The sequence below is a fragment of the Girardinichthys multiradiatus genome, chromosome 22, assembly GCF_021462225.1.
Source record: "Girardinichthys multiradiatus isolate DD_20200921_A chromosome 22, DD_fGirMul_XY1, whole genome shotgun sequence".
NCBI classification, from domain to species: domain Eukaryota; kingdom Metazoa; phylum Chordata; class Actinopteri; order Cyprinodontiformes; family Goodeidae; genus Girardinichthys; species Girardinichthys multiradiatus.
Window position 1 is genome coordinate 40,685,081 of NC_061814.1, and position 22,899 is coordinate 40,707,979.

The 22,899-nt window shown below is 42.0% G+C and overlaps 2 protein-coding genes across 2 annotated transcripts; one reads left to right on the top strand and one right to left on the bottom strand.

Annotated features, from left to right (window-relative positions):
* Positions 1 to 1,174: 1,174 nt before the first annotated feature.
* On the top strand, positions 1,175 to 3,727 carry LOC124859450 (N-acetylneuraminic acid phosphatase). Its single transcript, XM_047352236.1, has 2 exons — positions 1,175 to 1,337; positions 2,896 to 3,727. The coding sequence occupies exons 1-2, from the start codon at positions 1,248 to 1,250 to the stop codon at positions 3,550 to 3,552; spliced, it is 747 nt and encodes a 248-aa protein (XP_047208192.1). The 5' UTR covers positions 1,175 to 1,247; the 3' UTR covers positions 3,553 to 3,727.
* Positions 3,728 to 4,920: 1,193 nt separating this feature from the next.
* Positions 4,921 to 17,265, bottom strand: polr1b (RNA polymerase I subunit B). The gene is made up of 15 exons (XM_047352237.1): positions 17,026 to 17,265; positions 16,354 to 16,521; positions 16,106 to 16,252; positions 15,412 to 15,544; positions 15,183 to 15,319; positions 14,884 to 15,107; positions 12,329 to 12,500; positions 11,568 to 11,739; positions 8,586 to 8,867; positions 8,369 to 8,502; positions 8,120 to 8,290; positions 7,503 to 7,659; positions 7,175 to 7,371; positions 6,853 to 7,103; positions 4,921 to 5,954 (listed from the first exon to the last, which is right to left on the bottom strand). Exons 1-15 carry the CDS (start codon positions 17,200 to 17,202, stop codon positions 5,072 to 5,074), a joined length of 3,405 nt encoding a protein of 1,134 aa, XP_047208193.1. The 5' UTR covers positions 17,203 to 17,265; the 3' UTR covers positions 4,921 to 5,071.
* Between the last annotated feature and the right edge of the window lie 5,634 nt (positions 17,266 to 22,899).

Sequence of the window (22,899 nt, forward strand, 5' to 3'; positions counted from 1 at the left end):
GAAGCCTCTGCTGACAAATAAATACTGATTTCATGCATAACTTTCTCTTTTAAGATTTCTACCCATTGTCCTGCCAAGCTGGATACCAGCTTCTGTGCTAAATGCTGACTGATGGTGATGTGGTCTTGCTTTCCTGTGTTTTGCCTGTGCTTCTGACCACATTTTTCTCTGGGATCAAGTTCTGGAGATTCTCCTGGCTAAGGTCCAAAAATGTCAAGATTTTGATCCCTGAACCACTAAATTGTAACTTTTGCCTTGTGCCCAAAATGTTCCATGGTGCTGCAAAACAATCAGTCATCCCCAAATTATTCCTGGATTGTCGTCCAAAGTTATACTGAGGGTTTGATACTATTCTTTAGTGTTCACATTTTCTTCTTTGGACAACCTTTTTTTTTTTTAAGGAGAAAACATGATTAATCCAGTCCTCTGGAGTCCAATCCTGGTGCTGGTGACTGAATTGACTTTGTAAAGTGACGACATGTGTTGTGAATTGGCGTTACATGAATAAAACTGAATTGAATTGAATTGACTGACTCCCTCCAGAATACCATTTTTTTCTTGGGCAGAGGCCAGCATCCAAGAGTCTGAGCAAGCCCTGCACTGCTGGTAACTTGATCGTACATTTCAATCCTCTTTAAGTAGACGTCCTGGCACTTGCTGAACTTTCTTGGGCACCTTAAAGCTTTCATCAAAGGAACCGGACCTCTCTCCTTGAAGTTACAGGAGATTTGATCGGTGGTTGATTTGGGTGTAGCCTTAGTTGCAGCAATGTCCTTGCCTTGCAAGCCCTGTTGATGCAAAGCAGTGATGTCAACATGCATTTCATTAGAGGCAAAGCTATTTGAGAAATGAAGAATGATTTCAAGTGCAACTCAGTTATTAAGGAAATATTCAGCTATTCTAATTCAGTCAGAATGACGGAATGATATTGTCTCGCCAACACTTTTCTCTAAGCTACCAATAACTGGACTAACTCTAACAGGTCATTTTGGGTTAGTGCTTAACACATTGCAAATCAGATTTTTGTACATTAAGTAAATTTACATTAAATTACTTATTCCATTCTATCTATCAAGTAGTTTCAATGTACACATGGCGCCATCTAGAGGTGAAATTGGGCAAATGCGTAATGTATATCCTTAGAACTACAAATCCCATCAAGCACTTCGCTTTGCACTGCTTCCGTAAAGCTGTGTTGTTGTTTTTTTTTTCCCCTGGCTGGCGTTGAATGACAGCGTGCTTCAGCTATGGAGGGTAAAGCTGTGAAAGCGATCCTGTTTGATTTGGATAACACGCTCATAGAAACGAGTCGAGCTGGAGAAGTTGCTCTACAGAAGGTGATAAAGGCTGAATTTTCCTGCCGGGACATCTGAGTTAAATCTTGCGCTGGTTGTTGATGTCGTCAGCTTAGGTTCCCTGATTTAAAGGAAACAACCCCAGAGTTGATAGTTTTTTAACGACGAAATGAACATGTGCAGCTTTTTGGTTTAATTTTCGCGACAATAAACATCAACGATAAGAAACAGTCATGGCTGAATGGAGATTGGTCTCCGCTCCTTAGCAGTCAGCCGGCGCATGACCCGGGTAGGGGTGATGACGACCAGCGAGGGAGGAGTTTCCTATTAAATGCTGGGGGAAACTGTCTGGGTGGGGTCTGATAGTTTATAAACATAACTCAAATTAGGGACTACCAGTCAGGGCGATACAGTTTTATTACTGATATTATTGATATTAATTTGAAAGGCATTATCCCAGGTTCTTCCTCCCAGCTGTTGTTAGACTTTACAACCATCACTACTTCAACAAACTCAGTAAATATTTCACATCCCTGCTGTTATTTGAATAGTTTTTCCATATTCTTTAAAATAGTCTGTACAGCAGACTATTCAGCACACTTTTTTTTAAATTATCCTATTTAGTTGCACATTTCTTTAAACCTGAGTGCTTTTTTTAATAATTTTTTCTTACTTTGTTAATTTGCTGTTACCGTATAGTTTCTTATGTTGTTTTTTTTAATATTACATTTTACCTTGTGAATCTGCAGGCTTTCGTTTGATTTTAACTTTGCTGCTGGTACACCTGAATTTCCACACTGAGGGATAAAAAAGGATTTTTCTATTACGTCACCCTTTACCTGGCGACCTGCGGAGTCACTGCTGTACTGTAGTTGGCTCGTGCTTCTCTCTTTTTAAATCATTTATGGAGTAAACATTGGCATAGTAGTTGGAGTTAAGTGTATTTATCATATTTCACCTTTTGTAATGCACCTGATTTCTGTCCTACCTTTATTTATGGTAATGAAAATATTAATTATCTACAGCTGCCTGTGAATTAGGACGTTTAAAGGGCAAACCTTAGTGATGGGACTGCAGAGAACAGCAATTTAGTGTATGAATGTTGCACCTGTAGCCAACATTACTAAATAGTCAGAACCATGCAAGACAAACGTAACCCATGCAAAATATTCTTAAAGGTACAGGCCTGGAAAGTAGGTACACAATGGAAGTCTGGAGGAGCTGCAGAGATTCAAAGCTTAGGTGGGAGAATCTCAACAGGGCAAGCTGTTAGTCGTGAACTCCATAAATCTGGCTTTTACGGACAAATAAAGTCATTGGAGGAAGCCATTAGAACCCTACAAGAAGCCAGAAGGCACAGCAAACATGTGGGAAAAGATGCTCCTTTCAGACGAGATCAAAACTGTACTTTTTGGCCTACGTTTGGTGAAACATGAATACTGCTCACCATCCCTACTGTGAAACATGGTGGTGGCAGCATCATGTTTTGGGGTTGTTTTCACATAAAATCCTGTCTCGATGAATTATGATAAAGTTTATGGTTGTAACGTGATGAAGTCTGTAAAATCTCAAGGTAATCTGCTGTGTGTGAATTTTACAGACTGGGGAGCTCCTGAAGTCCAAACTGAGCCTAGACGACAACACAATCCGGCGCATTTGTGAAAAATTCAAGCTGAAGCTGCTGCATGAAAGTTCTGACCAGCTTCCTGGCACATCCAAAGATGACCTCCGCGTGTGCCACTGGGAGGAAAGCATTGCAGAGACTATAGGAAGTTGCTCCATATCCGATCTGGCTTCTCAGTGCTACTATTTGTGGAAGAACAGTCGCCTGGAGAATCTGTGCCTGACTCCTGAAGTGTGCAACCTCCTGATGCAACTCCGCAGCAGATACAAGCTGCTGCTGCTCACCAACGGGGAAGCCCAGACTCAGAGGGAGAAGGTGGAGGCAGTCAATTGTGAGGAGTTCTTCGATGCTGTAGTGATCGCTGGAGATCACGCCGAGCAGAAACCCTTCCCGTCCATCTTCCAGTTGTGTTTCAACAAGCTGGAGGTGGAGGCATGGGACTGCGTTATGGTGGGGGACTCTCTGGACACCGATGTTCAGGGGGGCTTCAATGCTGGAGTTCGGGCCACAGTGTGGATTCACAGAGCTGAGGGGTCTGTGTTAGATGGTCCAGTGAAACCAGACTACACCATCCCCACTGTGCTCGACCTGCCCCGTATCCTGGCACAGCTGCAGAACTGTACATGTGAATGATGGTGTTGGTTTTATGGGATTCCTCTTTATTCTCTATGTTTACAAATGTTTTTATTTTTTCTTACCAACTTTTTAGCATTTTATTGTAATTTTAAGAGACAACACTACATTGAAGTATAAATTATCATTGTACAACCTCAATTATTAAATAAAGAATAACTGGGTGCACAGGTTATAATTTTTCTTATTATACATTCTTGGCCAATCTTCTTGGACGAATTGGAGGAGTTCATTTAAACTGGTTGGTTTCCAGGCATAGACCTGGATTATAAGGTTGGCTCACAAGGTTTCAATGGGGCTAAGGTTTGGGAAGGTGCTTCCAGAAGGTTAATGTTACCCTGCTTTGTATATTTATCCTACAGAAATTTGCAGATGGACAACCCAGATGCCTTCTGGAGAAAGGTTTGCAAATAAGTAAATGATGGTGGTACAACCATGATCTGGGGCCATCAAAGCTTGATATCATGTTTTATCCACCATGTTTGATATCCTTGTCCTGACGGGACACCCTGAAGTCTCCAAGTTTAAATCAGCTAGTTGTTGAGGTGAAGCTGAAGAATTCAGAGGTACTTCTCCATCTTCATTTACTCCATCCACTAGTACCACTGTTAGGGGATGGAAAGCTACACCCAAGTCCCAGTGTTTTGATGCTCCTTGTCCAACTAAAGTAATTGATAAATATCAGACCAACTGCTGTACAAACCTAAAACCAGGAACTAAAGTTAAAACAGTCATAAAAATAAATGTACCATAAACTTGGATGAAATGAGACCTCCACAGTGGGGATGTCTCCATAGGTCTTTCAGGTAAGCGACTGGCTGGCGGCGTAACATCGGTCTGCGCATGCGCAGTGCCGTAAGGTAGGACGGGTCGTCGGGTAGGATTGTCACTACACCGGTCCAGCATATACCGCGGTTTTAAAGTCCCGGATCGGCGCGCTTCGATCAAGAGAAACAAACTTTGTTTTTATTTATCATTGAAAATTATTTTTCAAATTTGTGAAAAACGTTTTATGATGTTTTAGAACTGCAAAGAAAGGCTAGTAAAGAACGGACCAGAGATCAGTTGTTCTGATATATAAACAATCCAGTATACGAGTTGTCCCTGAATGCACCTTAAAGGTTCAGCTCTCCTCACATTACAACAGGCAGCTGGATTTGGACCTTAGCTAATCGTTGTCCAGTACCAGTACGTGTTTATATTCGGCTCCAGGTTGTGAGGTAAGTATTGAAAAACATATCTATTGTTGGAAGGGTCAAATAAATCATTAAAAGTCACATGATGACTGTAAGGAAGCATGTTTCCAGAACTCTCCACAACCAACTGTTGTTTAATCATTTTATGAATCAGCCTTTAAAATAAAACTGCTACAGTTTAACGTCTTTTATTCAGTGGTCATTGGAACATGAACACGGAACATTTAAACGTCAACATGTTGGCGTCTCTGCATCAGGAGAGAGGTTTGGTGTTTTCTTCCATCAAATTTAAAGGCAACTTTTTCCTTTTCCTCCTGGAAATTTCACTTAACATCTAGTTTGACTTTGATGTTCATCGCTGCGAGCTCAGCCACAAAGTAACGAAAAACATAAGGAACGGACACGGAGTCAATAGAGTCGCTCTTCCCACACAAGGTGCACACGGTCTCCCGGTGGCGCATGGCCGACCAGAAGGGCGGGGGTTTCTCCAGCAGCGGGGACAGCAGGCTGCCACAGTCCACGCACACCTGAGCCACAGAGCGGTCCGAGCAGTTAAACAGACGGTCTTGGAGCAGGAAGGAAGAGCCGTGGGCCAGCAGGGCGTCACGCTCCATCTCCCCGAAACGAATGCCTCCCTGGATGTTCCTTCCTCCGACTGGCTGGTTGGTCACCTTATCCCGCGCTCCCGTTGTCCTCACCTGGAATTTGTCGGAGACCATGTGGCGCAGCCGCTGGTAGTAGACGACGCCAATGAAGATGTCCGCCTCCAGTTCCTGTCCGCTCAGTCCGCTGTAGAGCCGCTCCGTGCCGTAGTAGTTGTAGCCGCCCGCCCGGAGCAGTTCTCCAAAGTACTCGAGCGCAGAGTTCTCCTCGGAGAAGGTGAAGGGCGTTGCGTCGTGGCTCAGACCGTGCAGGGCGGCCGACTTTCCGGCCATGCTCTCGATCAGCATCCCGATCGTCATACGGGATGGGAAACCGTGTGGGTTGAACAGGATGTCCGGAGTCATGCCACTCTCGGTGAAGGGCATGTCCTCCGCCGGCCACAGGCGGCTCAGGATGCCCTTCTGACCGTGGCGACTGGCGAACTTGTCACCGATGGTGGGGTTTCGTGGCACTCGTACGGTGATGCAGACACGTTTAAAATGACCCGAGCCCATGTCGTTGCTGCATAACTTTATGTTGTCGACCACACAAGCCTCTTGGCTCCTACAGACACAAAAATTTAAAGTTCTTTAAGTCTGGCGCTTAATTTTCATGACAAAAGTTCAGTTCTGTGCAAAAGTTCTTGTTACAATCTCAAACTTCTGTGTATTTTATGTAATAGATCAGCACAAATCGCCCATAATTGTGTAGCAGATGGAAAATGATACTGTGGTTTAAAATTATTTTTTATTAACGAGTTTGGAATAAAAACTAGTAGAACCACCTTTGATTAGGCCATTTTAACACATGAATATGCTTTGATCTAAACCATTTTTTGGTTTAGAAGAAAAACATCCCCACGTCATGATGCTGCCACCACCATGTCTCATTAATGGGATGGTGTGTTAATGGTGATGTGCAATTTCTGCCCCACATAGCATTTAACAATAAAGCAAAAACAAAATCCCATTTCACCCACTTCTAATGGACTCTCTTTCAGCAATGCCTTTCTTCTTGCCCCCGTTTCTTACAGGCCAAATTTGTGGGGTGCACAACTCATGGTTGTCCCATTAACAGATTCTCCCGAGTTGTGGATATCTGCAGCTCCTCCAGTGTTACCATGGGCCTTATGGCTGCTTCTCCTGGCCCGCCTGTCAGTTTACGTGGATGGTCCTGTCCCTGAGGCCTTCGCAGAATAGCAGTAGTTTCACTGAGATTAAACTACACATGTGCTCAGGTGGATTTAATATTTGGGTGACATCTGAAGGAAACTGATTGCAGGATCCAAATGCTTACAACACGTTTACAATTTTGCTTTGTAAAATAAGCTATGTGCTACTTTGTATTGGTCTGTTACATAAAATCCAAAAAACACAGTCAAGTTTGTATTTGTAATGTTATACGGTTAAATGGGGTGTGAATACTTTTGCAAGGTGCTAGAAATGAGAAATATGACAGTTACTTGTAGAAGGTGACGTAGCTTTGGCCTGTGTTCAGGTTGATGTAGCTGTAGTAGGGGTCTCCGTAATGAAGCACTGATCCGATGTGAGGCAGCCCATCAACATCCAGTTTTCCATTTACCTTCGGATCGCCTGGCTTGGTCCCGAACACGACACCATCTTCTCCCCTCACCTTTTCAGCCAGGTCCACTAACTCGGTCTTATAGATACTCCCGTGAGCAAAGCCTCTCTCCCACGATGACTTGTTCACAATCTAATGAGATCGAAAAGCATCAGAATTTCTTCCATAAAACAACAGGAAGCAGAGAGTAAATTTAGGTCTACCATGGCGTCTTCCATGTCGTAGCCCGTGTAGGATATGACAGCCACAATGGCGTTGGTGCCGCTCGGGTAGTTGTCCAGGTTGTAATGGTCGTACATGTAGGGCCTGACCAGAGCGCTCTGTGGGGTCTGGAGCCGGTAGAGTTTGTTATCAGAGCGATCCATGAATGAGTGCAGCGGGAAACCCATAGTCTGCTTACCTTAAAGGTAAGAAATAGATGATTAATATAATTCATTTCACAACTCTACAGCTTAAATATCTGCTAGAAGAAAATGTAATTATTTTATAGCATGCAACGCCCCTTGCATGACGTGGCGACCCCTGACTTACCCATCTGACACTGGTACATGTTCCTGGGACTCTGGTTGTGGTCTGAGTAAGGGATGAAGTTGGCCACCACACTGAGCATACTGTGAGGGAACAACTCCTGGTGTGTTGTAACACCTGGTTCTATCTCCCCCTCCATGATCCCCACGTTGATGTAAAGCTGCAGTCAAACGGACGGGATGTTGTTGGTTGTGCTTCTAAATACAGATCTCATAATTATCAGAATAAATGCTTTAACGATAGTATCACCAAGAGGTCAACGTTTCCCTTTGAGGGTTTTGATCCATATTTAATTGAGTTAAAGTGCCTTTCAAAAACGTATTCACACCATTTACAATTTACCACATTTGTCCAGTTAAAACCACAACCACAAAAGTGTATTTTATTGGGATTTTATGGGACAGACCAGCACAAAGTAGTGCCTAATTTTAAGTACCATCATGCATAGCTTTAAAACAAAAAATACAATTAGAAATGTGCATTTTCATTCATCCTCCCTGAGTCAATATGCTGAATAACCACCTTTTGCTGAAATTACAGCTGCAGGTCTTTTGGGGTATGTCCCTACCAGCGATGCGCATCTAGAGAATATAAGGAACCATACAAGTGTTATAATTTACCTGCTCAAAGGTCCCAATCAACTCTTGATTCCCAAGAGCTAAGTTCTGCACAGGTCGCATCATGCGGCATGGTGTTGTGAACAGAAACAGGCCTGGATATAAGCTGGCCTTCCCTGTTTTTGGAACCAGGACAATCTCAGTCCAGGGAGGAACATTCTTCTGTCCCAGCACCTGAAGGTAGAGCTTAAATATTTAGTTAACATGCAAACAGGACGGGGGAGAGATGATATATTCATGCAGTTCACGCACCTTAAATCTCCGTAGCGAGTCGACAACAGCTGAAGCCAAGTCAGCCTCCACCCAGCCCACAACAGCTCCATCCAAGATCACAGGGTAGCAGTCTGAAAAGGCTTGGCCAGGAGATCCATCCACCGGGGTCACACCTGCAACAGCAGGCAGAGACTGTTGAAATAAAAGACTCCGGAAAGAAAGAAATGGATGAGCTTCGTCTAAATTCCCGCCTTACCGAGGGAGCACAGCAGAGCAGGCAGGGATGTAGTGTAGGTGGTGGTAGCAACAATCTCACAGCTGGCAGTCATGTGGTTCATGAGTCCACACGGCTCTCCGTCCGGAGTGTGGACGGGGCACAAGAAGCCCCAGGACTCTGGCAGCAGCTTCCTAACAGACGTGGTCCTCATCTTGGCGAACGCCGCTCCTCTGTGCACACAGCGGAAGTGGGACAGGTAGCGTATGAAGTTGAGCTTGTCGGCTACAACGCAGAGGCCCGTGTTCTGCAGCATGCCGAGACCTGTGAGGAGGAAAAGGACTTTGCAGTAAACAGAACACACAGATATCACCTTTCACCGACAAGGAGGTCTTTTCTCTAACGATATTTCAAAATGTCCTTCATGGACCTTTTAGATTTATCCACAACAAGCTACTATCCCACACAGATGGTGCTCCGAATGTTTTTATAACCTTAAAGTACAATGCTCAGAGTGTAAATATGAAATATCTTAATTTGTAACTTAGAAAGTCATAGAGCTTTATTTGTAACTTTAAAAGGTGACCAATGTGTCAAACACTGAACTCGTCTTATTTATTTTATAAGATGAAACCTTGATTATGAAAACACCTCGAGGCAGAAGGTAGTTTCATCTACAAGGGTAGTTTGTTGAGATTTTTAGGTCTTGCTTTAATGTAACTAACTGCAAATTTTAAATCATAACAGTATGTGCAAATTAATCTACAGCACCAAGCTGAGGGCAACAAGTTGGTATTTGCTTTGATGTGACTAGAGTTAAGCATTTTATTCCATTTTTATTTGAATTCTGTTTCGTTGTAATCAAATACAATGACAATAAAGGAATCTACATACTCCGCTCAAAAAAATAAAGGGAACACTCAAATAACACATCCTAGATCTGAATGAATGAAATATTCTCATTGAATACTTTGTTCTGTACAAAGTTTAATGTGCTGACAACAAAATCACACCATGATGTCCCAGATGTGCTCAATCGGATTCAGGTCTGAGGAACGGGCGGGCCAGTCCATAGCTTCAATGTCTTCATCTTGCAGGAACTGCTGACACACTCCAGCCACATGAGGTCTAGCATTGTCCTGCATTAGGAGGAACCCAGGGCCAACCATACCAGCATATGGTCTCACAAGGGGTCTGAGGATCTCATCTCGGTACCTAATGGCAGTCAGGCTACCTCTGGTGAGCACATGGAAGAGATGCCACCCCACGCCATTACTGACCCACTGCCAAACCGGTCATGCTGAAGGATGTTGCAGGCAGCAGATCTCTCTCCACGGTGTCTCCAGACTCTGTCACGTCTGTCACATGTGCTCAGTGTGAACCTGCTTTCATCTGTGAAGATCACAGGGCGCCAGTGGCGAATTTGCCAGTCCTGGTGTTCTCTGGCAAATGCCAAGCGTCCTGCACGGTGTTGGGCTGTGAGCACAACCCCCATTTGTGGACGTCGGGCCCTCATACCATCCTCATGGAGTCGGTTTCTAACCGTTTGTGCAGACACATGCACATTTGTGGCCTGCTGGAGGTCATTTTGCAGGGCTCTGGCTGTGCTCCTCCTGTTCCTCCTTCCACAAAGGTGGAGGTAGCGGTCCTGCTGCTGGGTTGTTGCCCTCCTACGGCCTCCTCCACGTCTCCTGGTGTCTTGGCCTGTCTCCTGGTAGCGCCTCCAGGCTCTGGACACTACGCTGACAGACACAGCAAACCTTCTTGCCACAGCTCGCATTGATGTGCCATCCTGGATGAGCTGCACTACCTGAGCCACTTGTGTGGGTTGTAGAGTCCGTCTCATGTTACCACGAGTGTGAAAGCACCACCAACATTCAAAAGTGACCAAAACATCAGCCAGAAAGCATCGGTACTGAGAAGTGGTCTGTGGTCCCCACCTGCAGAACCACTCCTTTATTGAGTGTCTTGCTAATCACCAAAGATTTCCCCCTGTTGTTTATTTCATTTGAACAGCAGCTGTGAAATTGATTGTCAATCAGTGTTGCTTCCTAAGTGGACAGTTTGATTTCACGAACTGGGCCAGAACCAGTAGCCTTACAGCCTGGCCGAGCTTTTGGCAGGAACAAAAGCTGTTGTGACAAGGTTTCCATGTCTACAAACTGAGAGATGGACTGTTGGAGCAGCACACCTGGAGCGATCCAGTCAGATCTGTTAGTGAGTCAACAGTCTGATATCTGGACCACAATAGGCCCTCTTTCTCTGTGCTACCAAGTGTTCTGGTGCGGCAGGATGACAGACCCAAAGGCAGTTCCCAGACTTCAAGATATTAGAAGTTAAAATTCTAGCATGAATCCTTTACTTCAATCTGTTGATAGATCAATAAAGTTTTGATAAATTAAACCTTTAATCAGCCTTGATATTTTATTATTCAGAAGACCTTTCCAATTTTTTCCCTACAGAAGTAGAATTATTTTTGCATGTTTTCATTTTATTTTTACTTAATTAAATAGCTAGGAATTAGACCTTAGCATAGATAATGATGAAATTCATAATTTCCTATACTATTTGTTCTCTTTTTTCGTATATAATCCTTTATTGAAATGTAAATATATTTAATTGATAATAAATTAATCGTTATCTGAAAAATCTCTTGCCTTCTTTAACACTGAGAATCCTTCAAAGTTTTGATATGTAATGAGGCTGAGACAGATATATTTATCTGTCTCACAGAGTTGATGCAATCTGCTGGGTTTCCTTAGATAGAAGAACTTTTAACCAATTTGAATAAATAACTGAATCTGACTAAACTGTTTGATAGGTAGGATTTATTTGAATGTATGTACCTGACTTGAAATCTGTATGATTGGCTTGAATTGACTTTGTAAAGTGCCTTGAGACGATATGCGTTGTGAATCGGAGCTATATAAATAAAATGAATTGAACTTATGATTTATATAAATACAGGATGACAAAGCTTTCTGTAACTCATCTCAAACATCTATGGGGTTCTTGTGTCCGTACCGGTCTTGGAGTGGAGGCTCCCGGTGGCCATCAAATATTCAAAAGGTTTGGTTAAATCTGATCCCATGTTCAACATCTTCATCACATTTTCAGTGCTCCATCCACCGCTCAGTTTAGACCCTCGTTTGTCGAAGCACAGCTTTACGGACGACAGCCATGCCGTCATTTTTTCCTGTGAATGATTCAAAGGAGGATTCAGGAGGAACAAAAATAATACTTCCACCATTATATTTCAGATTTTGTTGTGTAATTCATGTTTGACCGGGTTCATACAGTGTCCTGAATTCCCAGTTCTTATGGCCATTTTAAAAGCTAAAATACAAAAGTTTCAACAGTCGTCCACCTTTAAATATGGGACAACTAGGAAGGATGGACAGACGAAAGGCAAGAGGACACTAGGAATGAAAGAAGGAAGGAAACAATAAAAGAAAGAAGAATGGAATGAAGGAAGGAAGGACATGAAAATAAAAAGGACAGAGGAAAGGAAGGCCACATGAAAGGAAGCGCACTAGGAGGGAAGGAAGGATGAAAAAAGGACAAACACAAGAAAGAAAGAACAAGAACAAGGATCTAAGAAAGGGCAGAAGGAAGGAAAATAATGTCAGGATAAATAAATATTATTCTAAAATTAATTTTCTGTTTCCATACTTTTTGAAACCTGGGAAATATTAAAACCAAATTTCACACACTTCCAAACCTTAAAAGGAACCCTGGAGAGAAGAAGTAGAAACACAGATTAGGGCTAAAATGTTGAAACTTACCTTCAAGAACATGAGGCAGAGCTGACCAGGAGTGAGAACCTCCTGACACATCAAGCTGTCCGGGTTCTCCTCCATGCACTCTTGTTTGGCATATGTGAAAAGCTTCCGGGTCACGAGACAAAGCAGGTAGAACTTCTCCAAGTCTGACTTCAGGTGGATGCAGATGCATTCGCTGTACAGAACACACATCGTTTGGCTAAAGTAGAAACTTTTAAAAGCTGTGAAGAACTTCTGCTGGACAAGGCTGTGAATGTAATAAAGTGCTACTGGGGACATCCTTGACTTGTAATAACTGTATGTATTGATTTTATTCATTAGGAATAAGTGGCATTTTTTTTTATATAAGCAGGTGACTGAACATTAAGGTTCCATGTGAAACATTGATGTTTTGGCATTTTCAGAAAATCTGAACAAAACTAAAACTCATGCACGATATTCTGACACGTGGGCGTGACACCATGAGTTTTTATTTTTTTACCTTTTTCACAATATTCTAATTTTCTGGGAAACTGAATTTTGGGTGTTTATTATTTGTAAGAAATAAACACTTAATATATTACATTCTATGTGTTATACAGGTCCTTCTCAAAATATTAGCATATTGTAATAAAGTTCATTATTTTCCATAATGTCATGATGAAAATTTAACATTCATATATTTTAGATTCAGTCAGTCAGTCATTTTCTACCGCTTATTCCATAGTGGGTCACGGGAGAGCTGGTGCCTATCTCCAGCAGTCTATGGGCGAGAGGCAGGATACACCCTGGACAGGTCGCCAGTCCGTCACAGGGCAACACACAAACAACCATGCATTAGATTCATTGCACACTAACTGAAATATTTCAGGTCTTTTATTGTCTTAATACGGATGATTTTGGCATACAGCTCATGAAAACCCAATATTCCTATCTCACAAAATTAGCATATCATTAAAAGGGTCTCTAAACGAGCTATGAACCTAATCATCTGAATCAACGAGTTAACTCTAAACACCTGCAAAAGATTCCTGAGGCCTTTAAAACTCCCAGCCTGGTTCATCAATCAAAACCCCAATCATGGGTAAGACTGCCGACCTGACTGCTGTCCAGAAGGCCACTATTGACACCCTCAAGCAAGAGGGTAAGACACAGAAAGACATTTCTGAACGAATAGGCTGTTCCCAGAGTGCTGTATCAAGGCACCTCAGTGGGAAGTCTGTGGGAAGGAAAAAGTGTGGCAGAAAACGCTGCACAACGAGAAGAGGTGACCGGACCCTGAGGAAGATTCTGGAGAAGGGCCGATTCCAGACCTTCGGGGACCTGCGGAAGCAGTGGACTGAGTCTGGAGTAGAAACATCCAGAGCCACCGTGCACAGGCGTGTGCAGGAAATGGGCTACAGGTGCCGCATTCCCCAGACCTGGGCTACAGAGAAGCAGCACTGGACTGTTGCTCAGTGGTCCAAAGTACTTGTTTCAGATGAAAGCAAATTCTGCATGTCATTCGGAAATCAAGGTGCCACAGTCTGGAGGAAGACTGGGGAGAAGGAAATGCCAAAATGCCAGAAGTCCAGTGTCAAGTACCCACAGTCAGTGATGGTCTGGGGTGCCGTGTCAGCTGCTGGTGTTGGTCCACTGTGTTTTATCAAGGGCAGGGTCAATGCAGCTAGCTATCAGGAGATTTTGGAGCACTTCATGCTTCCATCTGCTGAAAAGCTTTATGGAGATGAAGTTTTCATTTTTCAGCACGACCTGGCACCTGCTCACAGTGCCAAAACCACTGGTAAATGGTTTACTGACCATGGTATCACTGTGCTCAATTGGCCTGCCAACTCTCCTGACCTGAACCCCATAGAGAATCTGTGGGATATTGTGAAGAGAACGTTGAGAGACTCAAGACCCAACACTCTGGATGAGCTAAAGGCCGCTATCGAAGCATCCTGGGCCTCCATAAGACCTCAGCAGTGCCACAGGCTGATTGCCTCCATGCCACGCCGCATTGAAGCAGTCATTTCTGCAAAAGGATTCCTGACCAAGTATTGAGTGCATAACTGTACATGATTATTTGAAGGTTAACGTTTTTTGTATTAAAAACACTTTTCTTTTATTGGTCGGATGAAATATGCTAATTTTGTGAGATAGGAATTTTGGGTTTTCATGAGCTGTATGCCACAATCATCCGTATTAAGACAATAAAAGACCTGAAATATTTCAGTTAGTGTGCAATGAATCTAAAATATATGAATGTTAAATTTTCATCATGACATTATGGAAAATAATGAACTTTATCACAATATGCTAATATTTTGAGGACCTGTACCTGTACTCTTATATCATGTAGATACATGATATAAGAGTTTCATTTTTGCAAGATATTAAATCTTTTTCAGATGTACCTGTACTACCTGCAAAGCAATGGGGTAAAATGTTTTTTCGCAAAACAAGCAGCTTTTTCTCCTGTTACAGCTTATGTCTAGGAGCTCATTTGTATCTTCTGTCCTTCAGAAGTTGCCCTCCAATCAGGTTGCACATCTTCAGCAAATAAATCAAGAAAAACCTTCAAAATCGCATGTGCTTACCTTAAAAGGAAGGTGGCGCACTGTTCGTTGGTGTACCACTCTGGTACGGTCAGCTTAACCCTGAAGCGTTCTCCCAGGTAGTCAAGCACCTTGCTGCGGGTGGTGCAGCCCTCCTCCGACACCATGCGCAGCATTTCCGACACACAGGTCTTGTAGAAGGAGTTGTTCTCGTGGCCTTTGATCAGCTCCTGGTAGATCTGGAAATCTGTGAAGTCTACCAGAGCCTAAGGAGCAAAACAGAGAACAGGATCAAATGAAGTACATAAGAGGAGATTAAACTGTTTTAAAAGGCTTGATACCTTCAGAGCAAAGCCTAAAGGGATGAAGAAGAGCTCTTTCTGGTAGATGAAGTTCAGCATCATGGTGCCATTTTCCAGGTAATGCAGGTTCATGTTGATGGCTGAGTGCTCGTTCCTCACACAATGCATAGAAATACCTGCCAGATGAGGAAAGCATTTATTTCAAAGGAGCTCTCGTTAAAAGTAATGGAGCTTTTGCACATTCCTGTAATGGGACGGATATATTTACCGTACTCCGTGTATCCCTGACCCCTGCTCTTCCACTTAGGTCTCGACATGGCAATCGGGTAGTTCCTCCTCGGCATTATCAGCATACGGATAACCTTCTCAATCCCATTCATTATGAAATAACCTCCCATTTCCTGTTAAATTAAAGGCCGTATACGCCACATTCAGCAGGATTTCACTGGATTAACTCCTCAGTTCATAAAGTTATGGTCAGACGTTTGCATACAGTCAATGTCATAATAATTCTGGCCTTTAAATGGTTTATTTAAGCCGTGGAATGATTACCGCATACAACTTTAAACATAAACCAACAATAAGTGGATAAATACCGCTCAGCATGTCTCAGAGAAACCAAACATTTTATAGCCATCAACAGGCTGCTGGTATAATTCTGGCTGGACTGTTCTCCACTCTTTATTCTTTCATCCACTTTGGGCAACGCTACTGACACCAAATCCCACCACAGCATGATACTGCCACCACCATGCTTGACGGTTAGCACAGCGTTTTTGTTAATATCTACAATAGGTGTCTGGATTTTCAACAACAACTTGTATGGTGTGCAATCTTTCCACATTGGACTTAGAATGGTTAAAATAAATCACTTAAAACCTAAATCTAATAGGACATTCATCGTCAATGACAACTGTATGCAAACAGCTGTCTGGAACTGCAAGTATAACAGGAAAGCAAACCTCTGCTTCTTCATGATGCTTTACGAGCTCTTTGGGGGACAAGCCATGGAGGTTGCAAAGCTTGGACTTCACCATGATCGGTAGCTGACCCAGAGACTGCTTGATGACGCCTTTAGAAGTTCCATTGATCGCCCAGCTGATGTCAGCCTAAAATGACACGACGCTGATATAATCAGAGGACAAACCTTTCTGTTATGAGCCCCATCTGAGGGATACTTTCTGCTAATGTGCAAGTAATCTCTTCTTACCACCAGCTTTCCTTTGTATGAACATCTCCTTCCCCGGCACTCTGCAGGGTACACCTTCATCTCTGAGCAGATGCTCCCTTTGGAGACCACTGGGTTGTGAATGGTTGCTTCCACAAATGCAAGGGTCACCTTGTCCTGTTTGAACATGAACTCCAAGGGTGGGATGGCCTGAGAAACATTAGATTAAATAAAACAAGAGCAGGTTAGTCAATTACACTTTGAAAACCTGGATGGCACCTAGTCGGTACTTTTTATTACCGGTGGATCTTAAATTAAAACATTAGGGAAAGGTTATTGACTTATTTTAGCAGTTCATTTTTTGTAAACTAACGAGTCACATCACACCGGGGAAACTGGCTAACTGGGCACCGTTTGGACATCTTTACTTAGGGGTGTACTTACTTCTGTTACCAGCGGTTTAGTTATTTTGAAGGGGCAGCTAAGCTATACACTGACTTACATTGTATCGAAGTCTCATAACTTCAATGTTGTCCCATAAAAAGACATAATAAAATATTTTTTTTTAAATGCGAGGTGTGTACTTGCTTTTGTGAGATACTGTACCTGTGTAACGAACCTATAGTTTCACTTTTTACACGGAATTACTGACGCAAACCTTTTTTAAACGCATTTTACTTCATGTTTAAGGGTGCTGCAGTTGAAGTGACCGACCTGTACGACCCGTCCGAGTCCCTCGGTAACAGCCTGGTCAAACGACTCAATGTGAGCCTTAGTTAGGTCCTGAACAGCAGCATGTTGTTTCTCCTTCAGTCTCCCGAACCCTCCATCTGTCAGGTTTTTCAGACTCGGTCCATGAGGCACATTCATCCACTTAGCAGAGAGCTCCATTGTTGGACTTGCAGGCAGTCATGAGCTTGTTTACCACATGGACCAGACAGGAAACAAATGTCTGAGACACAGGAAGAGAAAGGCGAAGGTTTGATGTGTCTTTATTGCCACCTTGTGGTGGGTATTAAACTTTCGTCTTCATAAAGATGTTTTATTTTTTAATTTATCGACAAATTGTGGTGCACTTATTTTTAGAAGATCAGTTTTTATTAGAACTGGTGAGATAACAACAGTAACCTATAACGTTGCATATTTGTGTAAATGAAACTGGATGTTATTTGCATTGTTGTCCAGGTGGAGGCGCTGTGATCCCAGCAAGCCGCCGTGATTTTGGGTTTGTAAAAGAGAAGGTTTTTGCTGCTTTAAGATGCTTTCTTGGTGCAGGTCAGTGTGGAGCGGTTAGTTAGGTGGAGCAGGTGGTGTAAAAAGACTGTGTCCCGCTGTGTTACTCAGGCTGCGCTACAGCGTCTATTCACAGGCGCGATCCCACTACTGAGCGGCACGGGGGCTTTGACCTGCTCCGTTTCCGACCTGGGCCGGTGCACCCCTCCTTAGACGACCTGGTGGTCCCGGGCTCCCCCAGGAGCACCATATCGATACCGAACTTAGTGCGGACACCCGATCGGCATAATCCACTGCAGCTCAGAGCTCCTGAGCTCAAACGGTCCGCCAGCCTCAGCCTCCCGGTAGCTTGGATTACAGGCGCGAGCCACCGCACCCGGCGAGAGCGGCTCGCGCTCAGCGGCCTTTTAGCTTGGTACGTAGTGACGTCATCTCGCATGCCGGTGCCATCTGGTGGTGGAGGTGGTTCACTGCAATTATTATTTAAATTAATAAAAAAAATCTCCATTGTTTTCTGTGCCTCATTTGGTCCTTTTACAATACAATATAATACAATAGAATAGCAATAACCTTTATCCTCCCTCAGTGGGGAAATTCAGGTATATTAGCAGCAAAGTTGCACATTAAAGATAACCTTTTATAATTAAATAAAACAACTGCCCCCTTGAAAAAGAAGGTAATCATTCATAGGAGGCTAGCTCCCTGGTTTAATTCAGAGCTGCGTACTTTAAAGCACAATGTTAGAAAATTGGAGAGAAAATGGCGCTCTACACAACTAGAGGATTCCTACTTAATCTGGAAAAATAGCCTACTGTTGTATAAAAAGACACTTCACCAAGCTAGAACAGCTTATTTGTCATCATTAATAGAAGAGAACAAGAATAATCCTAGGTTTCTCTTTAGTACAGTTGCTAAACTTACACAGAGTCATAGCTCTGTTGAGCCATCCATTCCCTTAGTTCTTAGCAGTCATGAGGTCTCCCTTACAAGGCTTTAGGTCAAAAGGAGAGGGGAGCCTCATCTGGGCATCGCACAAGTAGATCACTGCTCTTTTATTTATCAATGTGTTGGGTGAAAATCTCTTAGGGTGACTATACACCTGAGGTGTTTGTATAGATGTGAACACAGTAATCGGACTCGCAAAAGTACCATTGGGAGGTGGTCTCAGTATGGTTCTAAATAACATCTAGAGCAGGTTGTTTATAGTATGAATGTGAGCCTACTTCGATCCAACACATCTACCAGGTGTTCACTGCAAGCTTGATCCAAACACCTTCCCGTAGCCAGGTTTGCATTTTATTTTGGGACGTGGTAGAGTAGACAAGCTGATAAAAAAGACCACCATCTTTTTTGTAAAGCATAAAGCTCTATGCAACTTTCAAGAATTTTTTTTAAATCAACTCGGTATACTTTGGTATACATAACTGAGCCATCAAAAAAAGTCACAGGTTAACAAATGCATTAACTGATTTGGACCGACCTAAACAAACTATAGGTGTCAAAACAACCTTGGTCGGTAAGGGAAAACCAGATTTGTTAGATCACAGTGTTAAGTGTGCATGGTCCATGCTTAACTGGAAGATGCACACCACCTAGCTCTGGCCCTGGTGGTAACTGCAATTAATGTCAGGCAGACAAAACTAAATGTAATTTTCTGTAATTCTCACTGTGTCTTGCAGTTTTCCTTGTTCAAGTTCATCCTTTAACTCTTTCACATTTTGCCACTTTACAACCAAAAATTTCAATGCATTCCTTTCGGATTTATATGTGATAGTCCAATATAAAGAAGTAGCAAATATTAGTAAAGAATTCACAAGAAAAATGCATAAGTCATGAAGGGGACCCAGGAAATGTGTAGAAGGTGCTGCGGTCAGAGGAGAAAAAAAAAAAAAAAAAGAATTAAGACTGAATATCACCTTGTAAACATAACCCCTACAGAGGAACATGGTGGTGGCAGCATTATGCTATTGGCACTTTTCTCCATCAGGGACAGGGAAGCTGGTCAGAGTTGATGACCGAGTTAAATACAGGACAATCCTGGACGAGAAAAGCTATTAAGAGACTCTGAAGGTCGTGGGTGGAGCTTCACGCTCCAGCTAGACAGCTACACTGTCGTTGTCCCGCTGGAAGCCAGAGCTGCAGTGGAATGTTTCAGGTCAAAGCATATGTATGTGTTAAATTGGTCCCAATCAAAGCCCAGACCTAAATGTTATTGGAAATGTTTAGCAAGACTTGACAGCTGATGTTGACAGACTCTCTAAGTTCAATCTGACTGAGCTTGAACTATTTTGTGAGAAAGAATGGGCAACACTTTCTAGATGTGTGAAACTGGCAGAGTTTTGCCCATCTACAAAAATGTGGACAAGAAACCCTTTGCAGTTGTATTCAGAGAAAATTGTGGTTCTTAGTATTGACATGTGCATGCCAAACTGTTCTGATTAGTAAAAGATTTCTAAAAAACAATGTATTTTCTTAACCTTCCCAATTATGCACCTTTGTGTTGGTCAATCATCAAAAAATCCCTAAAGTAAATTGAAGTTTGGGGTTATGTGACGAAATGCGAAAAAGATTCAAAGAATAAGAAATTGTTGTCCAAAAAACATCTGCTGTTAAAGGTAAAACACATAAAGTAGACTTATTTCTTTTTTATGTCATGATGGGATCTGACTCACCTTATTTCAATCCACCGTCTGTTTATTCGCATGCCTGCCTGTCCTGTGCGACATGCGTGTCTTGGGACAGTTCTCCTATGAGCTGCCCAGAGGACTGTGTTTTACTTTGCGATCCAATCCCAAGACAACGCTCTGCTCCGGGTGGGACTGTTCCCCCCAACAGAGCTCATATAAAACTGTAAACAACACACAGTTTCCCATGTTAAGGGTGCATATGTTCGGATTTAACATTTTCTGTGCTGTTAGCTATCTTACCTCTTTCAGTTTTTGTTTACCTTCAGATGCTTCTCTCCTTTTCCTGTATTTTATACAGTTTGATGAATTTACAAATCCCCTTTAGAAGTGTTTATCTAAAACAATGTCTTACTTCACAAATTACAACATTTATTTTACTCTAAAACAAGGTATAAGATTAAGGCAATGCTCAGTGAGTCTTTGTTAAATTGATGGCATTATCAACCAAAATTGCAGTTCTGAAAGCACACATCTGACCCCAATTGTACAACATTTTGACCTAATGCTCAAAAAAGGCTTTTCAGAGAAAACTACTTATTGTATTAACTATGTAACCAAAATCAGAGATTACAAAACAGGACCTTGCTCATAGTGACTCCACAAGAATTTTCAACAAGTGGATTAAGTGTTTAGTTAGTGTTAAAGAACGTTAATAAAGATGGCCATTACACGCATTCCTTTCTACTTTAGCAAATGATTCAAGACTGACATGCCAATTTGAGTTTATGTTATGCTTAGGCAGCACAACTGCATATTACTAAACCACTTAACTTTATTGTGAACCTTAAGTAACAGAGTCAGGAGACAATCCAAATAGGACCCATTTCAATCCATCCATTTTCTATAACCACTTTATTCTTAAAGAATACCTAAAATGTAAACTCCTTAATCTTTTTCCCTTTGTTTTAAATGAAAAAACCCTGTTTTACAGCTATTATTCTCTTACTATTGCTGCTAATATAAATAGTTGATCAAAGCTCACAACAGAAAGGTTAAAATAATATTTATATATGTAAATGTTGTTCTCATGTCTTTTTATATTATCATTCTTTCTTAAATGTTTTTTGTGGCACTATTGGCCTTTATTTATGGCAGTCTTCTTTTTACAGTAAGCTGACAGGAAAGTGGTGGAGAGGGGGGGAAGACATGCAGCAAAGGTCACCTGAGCCAGGAGTCAAACCCATGACAGATGCATCAAGGACTGAAGCGATTTTCCCCTGCACCACTGCCACGCCCTAAAAAAAGAGGAATCAATATTGGCTAAAATTATTATTAGCAGATCAAAGCCTCACAAAAACCAGAGATCAGAAATCTGCTTTAAAACTCTGATTAATGCACCTCCAAAATAAAATTCCTTTTACATTATCTCACAGGATATCGCTAAAGCAAAAAATTCCTTATGGCTCCATACTGCAGTAATTTAGTCACCTTTTACAGCAATGTTAAGTTTTAACAGCACATCAGCTCACACAAAAGTACACTAAAAAAGTACTGGTCCTTCCTGAAACAAAAAAGGATGTATGGGAAAATAATTTTATTTAAAAAACATTAAACTCCACATGTTCCTTTTAATAAAAACGGACACTGTAACCAACAGAAATACAGAAAGCAGCTGTTTTTGAATGAGTTAATATTTATGAGAGTGACTCCTGTGTTCTATGAAACTGCTTAGCTTTATTATCATTTATAAAATAAAGTGCCAACTCACTCTAAATTTGTTTTCTAAAAAGAAAAAGAAAATTTACCTTCTTTTTTTTGCTCTAAAATTCTCCATTCTCAGAAATGCAGACCTCATTGAATCAGTCAGCATTCGATGTGTTAACGACTCTGGACTCCAACTATTTTGGTCCTTTAGCGAGAATGAAACACAATGGCTATCTACCGTCTCCTAACTATTTACAAACTGAATGTCCTAAGTCTTTTCCAAGTTTTTGTTCCCTATGGGAATGCTTTCATTCAGCATTCATACAATACTTGGTCAGATCAAGCCCCTTCAGCCTAGAATTGTGTTATCAGCAATTGTTTTGATCTCGGAAACACAAAAATAAAGAGTTTATGCATTGGTTACTCAATTATTCAGCTGTTTGACCCTTTTCAATCCCAATTTGGCCCAGTCAGGAAAAGGCCCAACAAATAAGCCTTTTGATGGGATAAGGTCAAATGACTTAAATTAACATGTTGACAGGAAATTAAATTGTCATCGATTCAAATATACAAACTGTATCAAAATATTGATATTAGTAGCTGGGACAAAAAGATAAATTGGACAAAAGATTATTTTTTTCCAGTTCCCTTGTTGCAAGTGCTTTAGAAACATATAACAATAGCAGCCTTAAAGTTCACAAGTTTGCTTTCATATTTTTAATATTTGCTAGAATTGCCTTTTAAACTGTATGGCCTGTGTCAGACATGTTGAGCATCCTTCCACTAGTTTCTCAACTGGAGTAACTGAGTCAGGTTTGTAGGTTGAATGAAGTTAGGGGTTTGTGATGGCTTTGCTGTTTGTGAGCCACTTTGTAACTAATTTGATGAAGATCATATTCCACTTGGAAGACTCATTTGCGCCAAGCTTTACCTTCCTGTCTCAAGTCCTGTGACACTATTTTAAAATGTCACTGTTCTTTCTTTATGATGCCATCCACCGTATTGTGTGAAGTACACCAGTCCC